This window comes from Oncorhynchus nerka, unplaced genomic scaffold, assembly GCF_034236695.1.
Source record: "Oncorhynchus nerka isolate Pitt River unplaced genomic scaffold, Oner_Uvic_2.0 unplaced_scaffold_1659, whole genome shotgun sequence".
In the NCBI taxonomy this organism is placed as follows: domain Eukaryota; kingdom Metazoa; phylum Chordata; class Actinopteri; order Salmoniformes; family Salmonidae; genus Oncorhynchus; species Oncorhynchus nerka.
This window is the reverse complement of record NW_027039660.1, coordinates 25,001-43,068: the sequence shown is the minus strand read 5'-3', so window position 1 is coordinate 43,068 and position 18,068 is coordinate 25,001. Positions and strand designations below refer to the sequence as shown.

The window sequence follows — 18,068 nt, the reverse complement described above, 5'->3', positions numbered from 1 at the left end:
GGTTGGCTGGGTGTTTCAGTGATGTTGGGACACACCTCAGTGATTTACATGTAGATTGACTGACTGGCTGTCTGGCTGGGTGTTTCAGTGATGTTGGGACACACCTCAGTGATTTACAGGTAGATTGACTGACTGGCTGGCTGGCTGGGTGTTTCAGTGATGTTGGGACACACCTCAGTGATTTACAGGTAGATTGACTGACTGGCTGGTTGGCTGGGTGTTTCAGTGATGTTGGGACACACCTCAGTGATTTACATGTAGATTGACTGACTGGCTGTCTGGCTGGGTGTTTCAGTGATGTTGGGACACACCTCAGTGATGTACAGGTAGATTGACTGACTGGCTGGCTGGCTGGGTGTTTCAGTGATGTTGGGACACACCTCGGTGATTTACAGGTAGATTGACTGACTGGCTGGCTGGCTGGCTGGCTGGGTGTTTCAGTGATGTTGGGACACACCTCAGTGATTTACAGGTAGATTAACTGACTAACTGGCTGGCTGGCTGGGTGTTTCAGTGATGTTGGGACACACCTCAGTGATTTACAAGTAGATTGACTGACTGGCTGGCTGGGTGTTTCAGTGATGTTGGGACACACCTCAGTGATTTACAGGTAGATTGACTGACTGGCTGTCTGGCTGGGTGTTTCAGTGATGTTTGGACACACCTCAGTGATTTACAGGTAGATTGACTGACTGGCTGGCTGGCTGGGTGTTTCAGTGATGTTGGGACACACCTCAGTGATTTACAGGTAGATTGACTGACTGGCTGGCTGGCTGGGTGTTTCAGTGATGTTGGGACACACCTCAGTGATTTACAGGTAGATTAACTGACTGGCTGGCTGGGTGTTTCAGTGATGTTGGGACACACCTCAGTGATTTACAGGTAGATTGACTGACTGGCTGGCTGGCTGGGTGTTTCAGTGATGTTGGGACACACCTCGGTGATTTACAGGTAGATTGACTGACTGGCTGGCTGGCTGGGTGTTTCAGTGATGTTGGGACACACCTCAGTGATTTACAGGTAGATTAACTGACTAACTGGCTGGCTGGCTGGGTGTTTCAGTGATGTTGGGACACACCTCAGTGATTTACAGGTAGATTGACTGACTGGCTGTCTGGCTGGGTGTTTCAGTGATGTTGGGACACACCTCAGTGATTTACAGGTAGATTGACTGACTGGCTGGCTGGCTGGGTGTTTCAGTGATGTTGGGACACACCTCAGTGATTTACAGGTAGATTGACTGACTGGCTGGCTGGCTGGCTGGGTGTTTCAGTGATGTTGGGACACACCTCAGTGATTTACAGGTAGATTAACTGACTGGCTGGCTGGGTGTTTCAGTGATGTTGGGACACACCTCAGTGATTTACAGGTAGATTGACTGACTGGCTGGCTGGCTGGCTGGGTGTTTCAGTGATGTTGGGACACACCTCGGTGATTTACAGGTAGATTGACTGACTGGCTGGCTGGCTGGGTGTTTCAGTGATGTTGGGACACAACTCAGTGATTTACAGGTAGATTAACTGACTAACTGGCTGGCTGGCTGGGTGTTTCAGTGATGTTGGGACACACCTCATGGATTCTCTATCTGCCCCTAACAGCTTCCACTTGTGTTCTGCATAACGACATCCAATTTGTTGAACCAGCGCATGAAAAAAATAGAAATGAAAGTAAATAGAATCTCATAAACAACATTTACAATTACTACCAACAGATAAAAGACTTCTAAGAGTTCTAATCGTGTTTCTGTCTCCGTCTGGTTTGCTTCACAGTTCTGCTGATGTAAAAAACTGAAATGGGGAGTAATTATTAAAAGCTGCTAGCACAAGGAAATTAGTTTTCTTTGAGATGTGTTTAATATGAATACAGAGGATATTATGGTCTGTCCTCTACAGAACAACTTTTGTACATGCATGATATATTCAGGTTGTACTAACTGTCATGTAAATGATTTATATTTTCGATTGCCCTGTTTGAAGCCATGCAAACATGTTTTATCAATGTCTATGGGTTGTCGTTTTTTTGTGCTTTTTTAAAAAATCACACCCACTCAGTAAACAGTCATTTCTGGGTCCTCAAATTGCTATCTGACGCAGACCCTTCTGAAATAAGAGCACCCCTTGTTAATTAGATAGTACTAATTACTGTACAGTTGAGCAATGTCTTGTGTTGTCTGAGATGGTGGTCAGTGAAAGGACTCTTACATGTGGCTATCTTAATAATATTGGTTACCTATATTGTGTTCTACTTTTAACTAAAGCCCTATGGGCCGTGGTCAAAAGTAGTGCACTTTATAGGGAATAGGGTGTCACTTGGGACACAGACATATTGATCCTGAAGTGTTTCCAGGAGAGCTCTAACCCAGTGGGCAGGTGAAATTAAATTTAAGAAGAGCAGCAGGCACTGACCTGTGAGCCGGGATCTTATGATCTCCTGCTATCAAGACAACATCACACATCTGCTTGTGCTGAAGATAGGTCTCCATCTTGCGAAAGGTCTCTTCCGCATGGTTTGTAGCCTGGAAGAACTCATCCGAGCCGTTGGAGCTCATCCTAGAGGAGGAAGAGGAAGAGGAAGAGGAAGAGGAGAAGGAGGAGGAGGTGGAGGGGGAGGAGGTGGAGGAGGGGGAGGAGGTGGAGGTGGAGGTGGAGGGGAGGAAATGGAGGAGGAGGTGGAGGAGGAGGAGGTGGAGGGAGGAGGTGGAGGAGGAGGAGGAGGAGGAGGAGAAAAAGGGTATATGTAAATAATAATGGCTATAGCCCTACAGGGAAGAAGTTACATGACCATATAATGCTACTAATATCAATATTTTTGAGACCAGACATGGGACTGTGAATAGAACATATTATTTGAAGTGGAATGCAATGTATTCCAACCCCCCTTTCTAAGAGTATATCACAATCAAAGTAACACAGTCAGCATAGTGATATGACAAAACCCAACTTGCTGTGCGGCAGGCAAACATCATTTTATAGGCTAAACCGGCATCTTTCACTAAGTTAATATGTCAGAGGTACAGTAAGTTAACATGTCAGAGGTACAGTACGTTAATATGTCAGAGGTACAGTAAGTTACTATTGAAGAGGTACAGTAAGTTAATATGTCAGAGGTACAGTAAGTTACTATGTCAGAGGAACAGTAAGTTAATATGTCAGAGGTACAGTAAGTTACTATGTCAGAGGAACAGTAAGTTAATATGTCAGAGGTACAGTAAGTTACTATGTCAGAGGTACAGTAAGTTACTATGTCAGAGGTACAGTAAGTTAACATGTCAGAGGTACAGTAAGTTACTATGTCAGAGGTATAGTAAGTTACTATGTCAGAGGTACAGTAAGTTACTATTGAAGAGGTACAGTAAGTTAATATGTCAGAGGTACAGTAAGTTACTATGTCAGAGGAACAGTAAGTTAATATGTCAGAGGTACAGTAAGCTACTATTGAAGAGGTACAGTAAGTTAATATGTCAGAGGTACAGTAAGTTACTATGTCAGAGGAACAGTAAGTTAATATGTCAGAGGTACAGTAAGTTAATATGTCAGAGGTACAATAAGTTACTATGTCAGAGGTACAGTAAGTTACTATGTCAGAGGAACAGTAAGTTACTATGTCAGAGGTACAGTAAGTTACTATGTCAGAGGTACAGTAAGTTAACATGTCAGAGGTACAGTAAGTTAACATGTCAGAGGTACAGTAAGTTAATATGTCTGAGGTACAGTAAGTTACTATGTCAGAGGTACAGTAAGTTACTATGTCAGAGGTACAGTAAGTTACTATGTCAGAGGTACAATAAGTTACTATGTCAGAGGTACAGTAAGTTACTATGTCAGAGGAACAGTAAGTTACTATGTCAGAGGTACAGTAAGTTACTATGTCAGAGGTACAGTAAGTTACTATGTCAGAGGTACAGTACGTTAATATGTCAGAGGTACAGTAAGTTACTATTGAAGAGGTACAGTAAGTTAATATGTCAGAGGTACAGTAAGTTACTATGTCAGAGGAACAGTAAGTTAATATGTCAGAGGTACAGTAAGTTACTATGTCAGAGGAACAGTAAGTTAATATGTCAGAGGTACAGTAAGTTACTATGTCAGAGGTACAGTAAGTTACTATGTCAGAGGTACAGTAAGTTAACATGTCAGAGGTACAGTAAGTTAATATGTCTGAGGTACAGTAAGTTACTATGTCAGAGGTATAGTAAGTTACTATGTCAGAGGTACAGTAAGTTACTATTGAAGAGGTACAGTAAGTTAATATGTCAGAGGTACAGTAAGTTACTATGTCAGAGGAACAGTAAGTTAATATGTCAGAGGTACAGTAAGCTACTATTGAAGAGGTACAGTAAGTTAATATGTCAGAGGTACAGTAAGTTACTATGTCAGAGGAACAGTAAGTTAATATGTCAGAGGTACAGTAAGTTAATATGTCAGAGGTACAATAAGTTACTATGTCAGAGGTACAGTAAGTTACTATGTCAGAGGAACAGTAAGTTACTATGTCAGAGGTACAGTAAGTTACTATGTCAGAGGTACAGTAAGTTAACATGTCAGAGGTACAGTAAGTTAACATGTCAGAGGTACAGTAAGTTAATATGTCTGAGGTACAGTAAGTTACTATGTCAGAGGTACAGTAAGTTACTATGTCAGAGGTACAGTAAGTTACTATGTCAGAGGAACAGTAAGTTACTATGTCAGAGGTACAGTAAGTTACTATGTCAGAGGAACAGTAAGTTACTATGTCAGAGGTATAGTAAGTTACTATGTCAGAGGTACAGTAAGTTACTATGTCAGAGGTACAGTAAGTTAACATGTCAGAGGTACAGTAAGTTAATATGTCTGAGGTACAGTAAGTTACTATGTCAGAGGTACAGTAAGTTACTATGTCAGAGGTACAGTAAGTTACTATTGAAGAGGTACAGTAAGTTAATATGTCAGAGGTACAGTAAGTTACTATGTCAGAGGTACAGTAAGTTAATATGTCAGAGGTACAGTAAGTTACTATGTCAGAGGTACAGTAAGTTAACATGTCAGAGGTACAGTAAGTTAATATGTCTGAGGTACAGTAAGTTACTATGTCAGAGGTACAGTAAGTTACTATGTCAGAGGTACAGTAAGTTACTATTGAAGAGGTACAGTAAGTTAATATGTCAGAGGTACAGTAAGTTACTATGTCAGAGGTACAGTAAGTTAATATGTCAGAGGTACAGTAAGTTACTATGTCAGAGGTACAGTAAGTTAACATGTCAGAGGTACAGTAAGTTAATATGTCTGAGGTACAGTAAGTTACTATGTCAGAGGTATAGTAAGTTACTATGTCAGAGGTACAGTAAGTTACTATGTCAGAGGTACAGTAAGTTACTATGTCAGAGGTACAGTAAGTTAACATGTCAGAGGTACAGTAAGTTAACATGTCAGAGGTACAGTAAGTTAATATCTCAGAGGTACAGTAGGTACGAGGTAAGTACTACTTATAGGTAAGTACTGCAGAACTAAAGCAATGATACTCGTTACTGCTAGGTACAATGAGTGCGTACCTAGCAGACCTAAAAGGTATTTTGTATCACAATCGAAGTAACACAGTCATCATAGTGATACGATAAAACACAACTTGCTATGCGGCAGGCAAACATCATTTTATAGACTAAACCACCATCTTTCTCCACCAGTCTGAGCCGAATTAAAAGTGTAACAACTAAACTGCGTACCTAAGTGGATAAATAAACTGAGCGCTAACTCCAACGGGACAGGCTGCTTACAAATCTAGGCAACTCCCGCCTCGCCTTCCAAACAAAACGTGTTTTTTTTTATAGACATGGACTAAGCAAGTGAGCTGGCTTCCCGTTCACAGTATTGTGTTAAAGCTGTATTCTGAGCCCCGCTCCCCAAAGACCGGAAGATTACATGCTGTTTTACAGAGTATAAATAATCCTTCAGACTTGTGGCAAATAATTCAGGCCAGTTACTTTGGTGTCCTTCACGGGGGGGGCAAATCCACTTGCTGACATTTAAGTCATTTGTTACACTAAAATAATCAGTCGCAACTGTCAGAGAGAATTAACTGATTCTAAAATTTGTTTCTTTGAGGAGATTCATAGTTTTCAAAGTTTTTTGGATCACACTGTTACATGGGAGAATGTACAGAAATGTCAACATCTATGACGGGTATCTTATCAGTCTACACCACCATAGAAACAGAATCCACACATACAGGACAACTTGTGGCTTTCGACTTTTCAGAAAATATTTCATATATACGAGGCTGTGGACCACAGCCTATTGTACAAACCTTTATTGGGGAGCTTTATGATAAATGAATCTGTAATTTATTGCCCTGTCTGACTCAGGGAGTCTTGCGCTCATACCAAATAGCCCCCTATTCCCTATATATTGAACTACTTTTGACCCGGGCCCATAGGGGACCATTTGGGACATAGCCTTGCTTGGCAACACAAAACTAGACTGAATAAGGACTGGGACTGTAAAACTGAGATGTATCACCTCTGTACGGGCTCAAAGGAACGCTGTTAGGTTTTTTGAGGTACAGTAAATTAACATGTCAGAGAGACAGTAAGTTACTATGTCAGAGGTACAGTGATTTACTATGTCAGAGGTACAGTAAATTACTATGTCAGAGGTACAGTAAGTTAACATGTCAGAGGTACAGTAAGTTACTATGTCAGAGGTACAGTAAGTTACTATGTCAGAGGTACAGCAAGTTACTATGTCAGAGGTACAGTGATTTACTATGTCAGAGGTACAGTAAGTTACTATGTCAGAGGTACAGTAAGTTACTATGTCAGAGGTACAGTAAGTTAATATGTCAGAGGTACAGTAAGTTACTATGTCAGAGGAACAGTAAGTTAATATGTCAGAGGTACAGTAAGTTACTATGTCAGAGGTACAGTAAATTAATATGTCAGAGGTACAGTAAGTTAATATGTCAGAGGTACAGTAAGTTACTATGTCAGAGGTACAGTAAGTTAATATGTCAGAGGAACAGTGAGTTACTATGTCAGAGGTACAGTAAGTACGAGGTAAGTACTGCAGAACTAAAGCAGCGATACTCGTTACTCCTCGTAACCCTTGAAGGAAGTGTCAAGATGTTGTTTGAAGTCCAGCATTGTAGTGAATAGCACGGGTCGTGAATAACCGATTTTAAGACATTCATCGCAGTTGAATATCATAAGAACGTCAAGCACCTAACACTGCAAGCAAAATCTCAGTTTCCTTCCAGAATATGTTCATCCCTAATGGGGATATATGCACAGTGCACAATCTAGGGAATAGAGTGCCAATTGGGGTTTAGCCATTGTATTGCTATTCTACAGTTCTCTGTTTACTAGCTGTAGGGTCACAGATACAGCAACTTCCTCCTCCCACACCCTCCACACTGAACACTGTGGAGCTTGATTTATTAAGCAGAAATAACTACTGATCTGATCGATTACAACACAGCAATACTGCCTTAATCTGATCGATTACAACACAGCAATACTGCCTTAATCTGATAGATTACAACACAGCAATACTGCCTTAATCTGATAGATTACAACACAGCAATACTGCCTTAATCTGATCGATTACAACACAGCAATACTGCCTTAATCTGATCGATTACAACACAGCAATACTGCCTTAATCTGGTAGATTACAACACAGCAATACTGCCTTAATCTGATCGATTACAACACAGCAATACTGCCTTAATCTGATCGATTACAACACAGCAATACTGCCTTAATCTGATCGATTACAACAGCAATACTGCCTTAATCTGATCGATTACAACACAGCAATACTGCCTTAATCTGATCGATTACAACACAGCCATACTGCCTTAATCTGATCGATTACAACACAGCAATACTGCCTTAATCTGATCGATTACAACACAGCAATACTGCCTTAATCTGATTGATTACAACACAGCAGCTTAATGATCGATTACAACAGCAATACTGCCTTAATCTGATCGATTACAACACAGCAATACTGCCTTAAATCTACAACACAGCAATACTGCCTTAATCTGATACAACACAGCAATACTGCCTTAATCTGATCGATTACAACACAGCAATACTGCCTTAATCTGATTGATTACAACACAGCAATACTGCCTTAATCTGATCGATTACAACACAGCAATACTGCCTTAATCTGATCGATTACAACACAGCAATACTGCCTTAATCTGATCGATTACAACACAGCAATACTGCCTTAATCTGATCGATTACAACACAGCAATACTGCCTTAATATAATAGTTTACAACACAGAAATTAATTGTGCCTTAATCTGATATATTCAACAATGTAAATATATTGCTCTAATATGATAGATTCAACAAAATAGCTACCAGTACGCCAATCTGTAACAGCAGCACCATTAAACTGTTTTCGGGACCTATATCACACCATTATCCACCATTAAGTAAATTCAAAATGAGTCTGAAAAAGGGGTACTTAATCAAATATCAACTATATTAAAAGTCGTTCTTTAGGGTGTCAGGTAGCCTAGCGGTTAGAGCGTAGGGCCAGTAACCAGAAGGTTCTTTAGGGTGTCAGGTAGCCTAGCGGTTAGAGCGTAGGGCCAGTAACCAGAAGGTTCTTTAGGGTGTCAGGTAGCCTAGCGGTTAGAGCGTAGGGCCAGTAACCAGAAGGTTCTTTAGGGTGTCAGGTAGCCTAGCGGTTAGAGCGTAGGGCCAGTAACCAGAAGGTTCTTTAGGGTGTCAGGTAGCCTAGCGGTTAGAGCGTAGGGCCAGTAACCAGAAGGTTCTTTAGGGTGTCAGGTAGCCTAGCGGTTAGAGCGTAGGGCCAGTAATCAGAAGGTTCTTTAGGGTGTCAGGTAGCCTAGCGGTTAGAGCGTAGGGCCAGTAACCAGAAGGTTCTTTAGGGTGTCAGGTAGCCTAGCGGTTAGAGCGTAGGGCCAGTAACCAGAAGGTTGCTGCATTGAAGAGGTTAAATGTGGAAGACACATTTCAGTTGAAAAACTGACTAGGTATCTCCCCCCTTTCTCCTTTCTTCTATTGAATATCTAGTAGGCCTACGCTATATTTTAGAATATCTTATGTAATAATAATCTATAATATAATCCATTAAGCAGACACTTTTATCCAAAGCAATTTACAGTCATGCATGTGTACATTTTGAAACGGGCCGTCCTGTCGGGTTGCAACGTTTCAAGCACCAACAGCCAACAGAGGACCTGATTGGATATTTGCACGTCTCCTACTCATTCCAAAGCAATATTTAAAGGTCATGGTTTATAAATCCTATTATAACTATAAGTGTGATCAGGATTACAGCAGCTAGCCCACTTCCCCCCCCATCTCTCTCTCTGCATTAGGTTGGTAAAGAAACTACTCAGACTAAGACCCACATGGCATTCCAATTCGTCCACATAGAGTAGTCCATTAGATAATGTTATGTCTCTGCTTCCTTTATGGTAAATCTGCCATGCTAGCATTCAAATGTGTTGAGCAGAGAGAGTCATATTCATTCATTCATTCATTCATTCAGTGATATCACTTCATCCCAGCAGTCAAACAAGAGACTACCAAGCCTGAGCTGCAGATAATTCTGTCCCCCACCACCCTCACCATACTGACAGTCAGATTTCTAATGGTTTATGTCTGCTGTTTCATTTGTTGTTACAGATATCCTATAATATGAGTATATCCGTGTGGCCTAAAGGCTAGCCAGCTTCTTTAGCAGTATGGCATCTTCATGTCTGTATCTACCAGAGGTATCTGGTTGAGAGAACAACCAAAGGTCTCTTTGTGTTTGAGAGCACATGGAGGAAAATTGCTACGGCAAGTAATGGAGAATGGTTATTGCCCCCAATATATCTCTCCCTCCCCTCCCCTCTATTACGACCCCCCTGTGTGAGTCCCAAATGGCACCCTATTCCCTGGTCAATAGTAGTGCACTATATATGAAATAGGGTGCTATTTGGGACAACACCATGTGTTGTAAATTATATCAGTAAAGTAGTGTTGTAACTGTGTTTTCTTGTCAGCTTAATAATGTCTACCAAGCCTTGATAGATAATGAAGGCTATAGCCGGTGAGATATTGATTCATTTTTTTTTCAATATTGAATAATATGTCAGGGGAGGAGGAAACCTTGAGTTGGTTTAAATGAAAAGGTATCAATCTGACGTTTTTTCCCTTTTTCTTACACTTTAGCAATTCAGCAGTCACTTATCCAGAGAGACTTATACAGGAGCAATTAGTGTTAAGAGTCTTGCACAAGGGCACATCAACAGATTTTAGTCAAAAACTAGAGAACTTTCGGTTACTGGCCTAACACTCTTAATCGCTAGGTTACCTGCCGCCCTTTAGAATTAGTGGTTTCATTTGCTGACTCAATCGTTCACATTTACAGCAGTGTGTGAGTGTTCCAAGCATTTGCTGATATGTCATATGTGTATAAAATATGCTAGATGTGCTGCTGAAAACATATTAAATGTAGAAATATAGTATTTGCAGTGGTAAGGAAAACTACATTCAATTCCTTAGTGAGATTTGGCATTCCACATACATATATGACCTATATGATTACTCTGCCGAGGCCTGGGGGACTTCAGGAAAGTGGAAATGTACATTTAAGTGGAAAATGTGCATGTGTTAGCAAACCACTTCCCCTAGTTTGCTGATGGCGGTTTTAAGGAACATCAAGATCCACACAATGTTTGCAATAATAAGAACGCTCATACAGTTACCTGTTTGGCTAGGTCAATAGCAACACATTTAAAGAATAGAAACAAAACAACATTTTAATTGTAATTGTAAAAGTGGTTGTTTGATTTCTTTGTATCTTGAAGTTTTTGTAAGAAATACATTTGTTATTAGGCTATACATCCTACTACTGCTCAGGTATTCCACAAGCATTATGGGATCTTTACATCAGATTGGGTGTCAACCACCAACTGAGAGCCTATAAGCCATCATGAAAAACAACTGGGAATTGAGATATCATTTACTCATGGTTAAAGCTGCTGACTCAAACTTCTGTTAGTGTTTTGTAAGAAGAGGTCAGGGGTTCTATTTATTTGGGGTTATGTTGTATATTTCAGAGAAAGCAGGTTGAAACGTTGCTTGTTTGGCAGCAATGAGAGGTCGTTTGGATGTCAGTGATGAGCATATAGGAGCTCTCCGATGGTGCAGTGATATATATTGGTTGAGGGTGGGTTTATATATTTTTTTACCTTTTGAGGATCTGAGGACCCATGCCAAATCTTTTCAGTCTCCTGAGGGGGAATAGGTTTCGTCGTGCCCTCTTCACGATTGTCTTGGTTTGCTTGGACCATGTTAGTTTGTTGGTGACGTGGACAAGCTTTCAACCTGCTCCACTGCAGCCCTGTCGAAAAGAATGGGGGCGTGCACGGTCCTCCTTTTCCTGTAGTCCACAGTCATCTTGTTTGTCTTGATCACATTGAGGGAGAGATTGTTGTCCTGGCACCACACGGCCAGGTGTCTGACCTCCTCATTATATGCTGTCTCAACGTTGTCGGTGATCAGGCCGACCACTGTTGTGTCATCGGCAAATTTAATGATGGTGTTGGAGTCGTGCCTGGCCATGCAGTCATGAGTGAACAGGGAGTACAAGAGGGGACTACACACACACCCCTGAGAGGCCCCTGTGTTGAGAATCAGTGTGGGGGATGTGTTGTTACCTACCCTTACCATCCGGGGGAGGCCTGTCAGAAAGTCCAGGATCCAGTTGCAGAGGGAGGTGTTAAGTCCCAGTGTCCTTAGCTTAGTGATGAGCTTTGAGGGCACTATGGTGTTGAACGCTGAGCTGTAGTCAATGAACAGCATCCTCACATACTGTAGGTGTTCCTTTTGTCCAGGTGGGAAAGGGCACTGTGGAGTGCAATAGAGATTGCACAATCTGTGGATCTGTTTGAGCGGTATGCAAATTAGAGTGTGTCTAGGGTTTCTGGGATGATGGTGTTGATGTGAGCCATGACCAACCTTTCAAAGCACTTCATGGCTACAGACATGAGTGCTATGGGTCGGTAGTCATTTAGGCAGGTTAGCGTAGTGTTCTTGGGCACAGGCACTATGATGGTCTGCTTAAAACATGTTGGTATTACAGACTCGGACAGGGAGAGGTTGAAAATGTCAGTGAAGACACTTGCCAGTTGGTCAGTCCATGCCTGGAGCACACGTCCTGGTAATCCGATTGGCCCTGCGTTCCTGTGAATGTTGACCTGTTTAAAGGTCTAACTCACATCGGCTGCAGACAGAGTGATCACACAGTTTTCCAGAACAGCTGGTGCTCTCATGCATGTTTCAGTGTTATTTGACTCGAAGCGAGCATAGAAGTAGTTTATCTTGTCTGATAAGCTCGTGTCACTGGGCACCTCTCAGCTGTGCCTCACTTTGTAATCTGTAATGGTTTGCAAGCCCTGCCACCTGTGACGAGCTTCAGAGCCGGTGTAGTATGATTCGATCTTAGTCCTCTATCTTAGTCCTGTCCTTTGCCTGTTCATCGGAGGGCATAGCGAGATTTCTTAAATAGTTTCCGGTTTAGAGTCCCGCTCCTTGAAAGCGGCAGCTCTAGCCTTTAGCTCAGTGCGGATGCTGCCTGTAATCCATGGCTTCTGGTTGGGGCATGTACGCACGGTCACTGTACGGATTTATGTTTCCCTGCATTAAAGCCCCCGGCTACTAGGAGCGCCCCCTCTGGGTGAGTGTTTTTTTGTTTGCTTATTGCGGAATACAGCTCATTCAATGCTGTCTTAGTGCCAGCCTCTGACTGTGGTGGTATGTAAACAGCTACAAAGAATACAGATGAAAACTCTCTCGGTAGGTAGTGTGGTCTACAGCTTATCATGAGATACTCTACCTCAGGCGAGCAATAGCTCGAGACTTCCTTAGATATCGTGCACCAGCTGTTATTTACAAAAATACATAGCCCGCCGCCCCTTGTTTTACCAGATGCCGCTGTTCTATCCTGCCGGTACATCGTAACAACAGTGAAACCCAGGCTACCTAAGTATGATTCTCAATCAGAGACAACTAACGACACCTGCCTCTGATTGAGAACCATACTAGGCCGAAACAGAAACCTAAACATAGAAACACAAAACATACACTACCCACTCCAACTCACGCCCTGACCACACTAAATAAAGACAAAACAAAGGAAAATAAAGGTCGGAACGTGACAAGTGGAAGGAAGTGGGAGATTATTCGATCGCCTACGAATTCTCAGAAGGCAGCCTTCCCTTCGGCCCCTCTTTCTCCGCCTTCCTCTTCACTCAGATCACGGGGATCGGGGGCTGTTCCAGAGGAAGCAGTATGTCCTTACCATCGGGCTCGTCAGAGTCGTGAAAGGAAAAAAAATATTCTGCTAGTCTATCGTGAGTAATCGCAGTCCTGATGTCTAGAAGTTATTTTCGGTCATAAGAGACGGTAGCGGCAACATTATGTACAAAATAAGTTTTAAAAAATGAGTTACAAACATCGCAAATAAACGAAAAAAACATAATCGGCTGGGGGCATGTAAAATGTCTGCCTTCTTCTCCAGCGCCATCTCATAGCCCCTCTATTGTTATTTACTGCTCTTGAATGATTTGTTTTTCTTATCTCTAACTTTTCTAATTATTTTTCTTTAAACTGCGTTTTTGTTTAAGGGCTTGTAAGTAAGAGTTTCACTGTGACAAATAAAATAACATTTCGTAATAATATTGGTAACATTCTATTCATTTTGGTAACATTATATTAATATTGGTAACATTCTATTACTATTGGTAGCACTATTTATATTGGTAACATTCTATTAATATTGGTAACATTCTATTTATATTGGTAACACTATTAATATTGGTAACATTCTATTAATATTGGTAACATTCTATTTATATTGGTAACACTATTAATATTGGTAACATTCTATTAATATTGGTAACATTCTATTAATATTGGTAACATTCTATTTATATTGGTAACACTATTAATATTGGTAACATTCTATTAATATTGGTAACATTCTATTAATATTGGTAACATTCTATTCATTTTGGTAACATTCTATTCATTTTGGTAACATTATATTAATATTGGTAGCACTATTAATATTGGTAACATTCTATTAATTTAGGTAACACTCTATTGATATTGGTGTCACTATTAATATTGGTAACATTCTATTAATATGGGTAACATTATATTAATATTGGTAGCTTTCTATTAATATTGGTAACATTCTATTAATATTGGTAACATTCTATTAATATTGGTAACAATATCAAAATTGGTAACATTATATTAATATTGGTAACATTATATTAATATTGGTAACATTCTATCAAACCTCAGATTTCCCACTTCCTGTTTGGATTTTGTCTCAGGTTTTTGCCTGCCATATGAATTCTGTTATACTCACAGACATCATTTAAACAGTTTTAGAAACTTCAGAGTGTTTTCTATCCAGAACTAATAATAATATGCATATATTCGCATCTGGGACTGAGTAGGAGGCAGTTCACTCTGGGCACGCAATTCATCCAAAAGTGAAAATGCTGCCCCCTATCCCAAACAAGTTCATATTGGTAACATTCTACTAATACTGGTAACAGTCTAGTAATGTTGGAAACACTCTATTAATATTGGTAACATTTTATTAATATTGGTAAACCTCTATTGGTATTGTTAACTCTCTATTCATTTTGGTAACATTATATTAATATTGGTAGCACTGTTAATATTGGTAACATTCTATTAATTAAGGCAACACTATTGATATTGGTGTCACTATTAATAATGGTAACATTCTATTAATACTTGTAAAATTATAATAATATTGGTAACACTTTACTAATATTGGTAACATTATTGTAATATTGGTAGCTTTCTATTAATATTGGTAACATTTTATTAATATTGGTAACATTCTATTAATATTGGTAACATTTTATTAATATTGGTAACATTCTATTAATATTGGTAACATTCTATTAATATTGGTAACATTTTATTAATATTGGTAACATTCTATTAATATTGGTAACATTCTATTAATATTGGTAACATTCTATTAATATTGGTAGCTTTCTATTAATATTGGTAACATTCTATTAATATTGGTAACATTCTATTAATATTGGTAGCTTTCTATTAATATTGGTAACATTGTATTAATATTGGTAACATTCTATTAATATTGGTAACATTCTATTAATATTGGTAGCTTTCTATTAATATTGGTAACATTGTATTAATATTGGTAACATTCTATTAATATTGGTAACGTTCTATTAATATTGGTAGCTTTCTATTAATATTTGTAATATTCTATTAATATTAGTTACACTTTATTAATATTGGTAACACTTTTAAATTGGTAACACTAGCAATATTGGTAACATTCTATTAATATTGGAAACATTCTATTAATATGGGTAACATTATATTAATATTGGTAGCTTTCTATTAATATTGGTAACAATAACTGTGTTATTGACTTGTTAATTGTTTACTCCATGTGTAACTCTGTGTTGTCTGTTCACACTGCTATGCTTTATCTTGGCCAGGTCGCAGTTGCAAATGAGAACTTGTTCTCAACTAGCCTACCTGGTTAAATAAAGGTGAAATAAAAAAATAAAAATAAATATTTGGTAACATTCTATTAATTTTGGTTAAACTCTATTAATATTGGTAACATTCTATAAATATTGGTAACACTTAATATTGTTAACATTTTATTAGTATGGGTAACATTCTATTAATATTGGTAACACTATTAATATTGTTAACGTTTTATTAGTATTGGTAACATTCTATTAATATTGGTAACATTCTATTAATATTGGTAACATTCTATTAATATTGGTAACATTCTATTAATATTGGTAACATTATATGAATATTGGTAAGACTATCAATATTGGTAACATTCTATTAATATTGGTAACATTCTATTAATATTGGTAACATTCTATAAATATTGGTAACATTCTATAAATATTGGTAACATTCTATTAATATTGGTAACATTCTATAAATATTGGTAACATTCTATTAATATTGGTAACATTCTATAAATATTGGTAACATTCTATTAATATTGGTAACATTCTATAAATATTGGTAACATTCTATTAATATTGGTAACATTCTATTAATATTGGTAACATTCTATTAATATTGGTAACATTATATAAATATTGGTAACATTATATTAATATTGGTAACATTCTATCAATATTGGTAACATTCTATTAATATTGGTAACATTCTATAAATATTGGTAACATTCTATTAATATTGGTAACATTCTATTAATATTGGTAACATTCTATGAATATTGGTAAGACTATCAATATTGGTAACATTCTATTAATATTGGTAACGTTCTATAAATATTGGTAACATTCTATTAATATTGGTAACATTCTATTAATATTGGTAACATTCTATTTATATTGGTAACACTATTTATATTGGTAACATTCTATTAATATTGGTAACATTCTATAAACATTGGTAACACCATTAATATTATTAACATTATATTAATAGTGGTTACATTCTATTAATATTGGTAACATTCTATTAATATTGGTAACATTCTATAAACATTGGTAACACCATTAATATTATTAACATTCTATTAATATTGGTAACATTCTATTAATATTGGTAACATTCTATTAATATTGGTTACATTCTATTGATATTGGTAACATTCTATTGATATTGATAACACTATTAATAGTGGTAATATTCTATTAATATTGGTAACATTCTATTAATATTGGTAACATTCTATTAATATTGGTAACATTCTACTAATACTGGTTACATTCTATAGATATTGGTAACACTATTAATATTGGTAACATTCTATTAAATTTGCTGACTGCAGATTGCTGACTGCAGGAATGTCTGAGAATGTTGCCAAAGAATTGAATGTTCATTTCTCTATCATATGCCACCTTAAACGTTGTTTTAGAGAATTTGGCAGTACATCCAACCAACCTCACAACCGCAGACCACGTGTATGGCATCATGTGAGCAAGTGGTTTGCTGATGTCAACCTTGTGAACAGAGTGCCCCATGGTGGCGGTGGGGTTATGGTATGGGCAGGCATAAGCTACGGACAAAAACACTATTGTATTTCATTGATGGCAATTAGAATGCACAGAGATACCATGAAGAGATCCTGAGAACCATTGTCATGCCATTCATCCGCCGTCATCACCTCATGTTTCAGTATGATAATGCAAGGAGCTGTACACAATTCCTGGAAGCTGAAAATGTCAAAGTTCTTCCATGGCCTGCATACCCACCAGACATTGAGTATGTTTGGGATGCTCTGGGTCGACGTGTATGTCACTGTGTACCAGTTCCCGTCAATATCCAGCAACTTGGCACAGCCATTGAAGAGGAGTGGGGCAACATTCCACAGGCCACAATCAACAGCCTGATCAACTCTATGCAAAGATGTGTCATGCTGCATGAGGCAAATGGTGGTCACACCAGATACTGACAGTTTTTTAAAGGTATATGTGTCCAACAGAAGCATATCTGTATTCCCAGTCAAGTGAAATCAGTAGATTAGATCCTAATGCATTTATATCAATTGACAGATTTCCTTATTTTAACTGTAACTCAGTAAAATGTTTGAAATTGTTGCATGTTGGGGGGATGGGGCGGTAGTGTACAGAATATTTTATGGGACAATACATGGTACATTTGATAAGTGAGATGAACATTAAATACATTATTTGTTGATCTAAACATTTTAATTCACAGATTTTAAGGTTGTGTCATTAGATTTGTGAAGGGGTGGGGTCCCCAGTGGTTCTCGGTAAAGAAATGGGGTCCCCAGAAGTTATTGGTAAAGAGATGGTGTCCCCAGAAGTTCTCTGTAAAGAGATGGGGTCCCCAGAACTTCTCGGTAAAGAGATGGTGTCTCCAGAAGTTCTCGGTAAAGAAATGGTGTCTCCAGAAGTTCTCGGTAAAGACATGTGGTTCCCAGAAGTCCTCGGTAAAGATATGGAGTCCCCAGAAGTTCTCGGTAAAGAAATGGTGTCTCCAGAAGTTCTCGGTAAAGAC

At 38.6% G+C, this 18,068-nt stretch overlaps 1 protein-coding gene across 4 annotated transcripts in view; it reads right to left on the bottom strand.

Moving 5' to 3' along the window:
• klhl4 (kelch-like family member 4) overlaps nt 1-18,068 on the bottom strand; it is a 72,666-nt gene that overhangs the window by 41,097 nt on the left and 13,501 nt on the right. For all 4 annotated transcript variants that reach the window (XM_065015144.1, XM_065015141.1, XM_065015142.1 and 1 more), the window contains one exon: nt 2,406-2,549. In XM_065015144.1, the coding sequence (XP_064871216.1) occupies nt 2,406-2,548 (143 nt within the window). In that variant the 5' untranslated portion in view covers nt 2,549. The remainder of the gene's footprint in view (nt 1-2,405; nt 2,550-18,068) is intronic.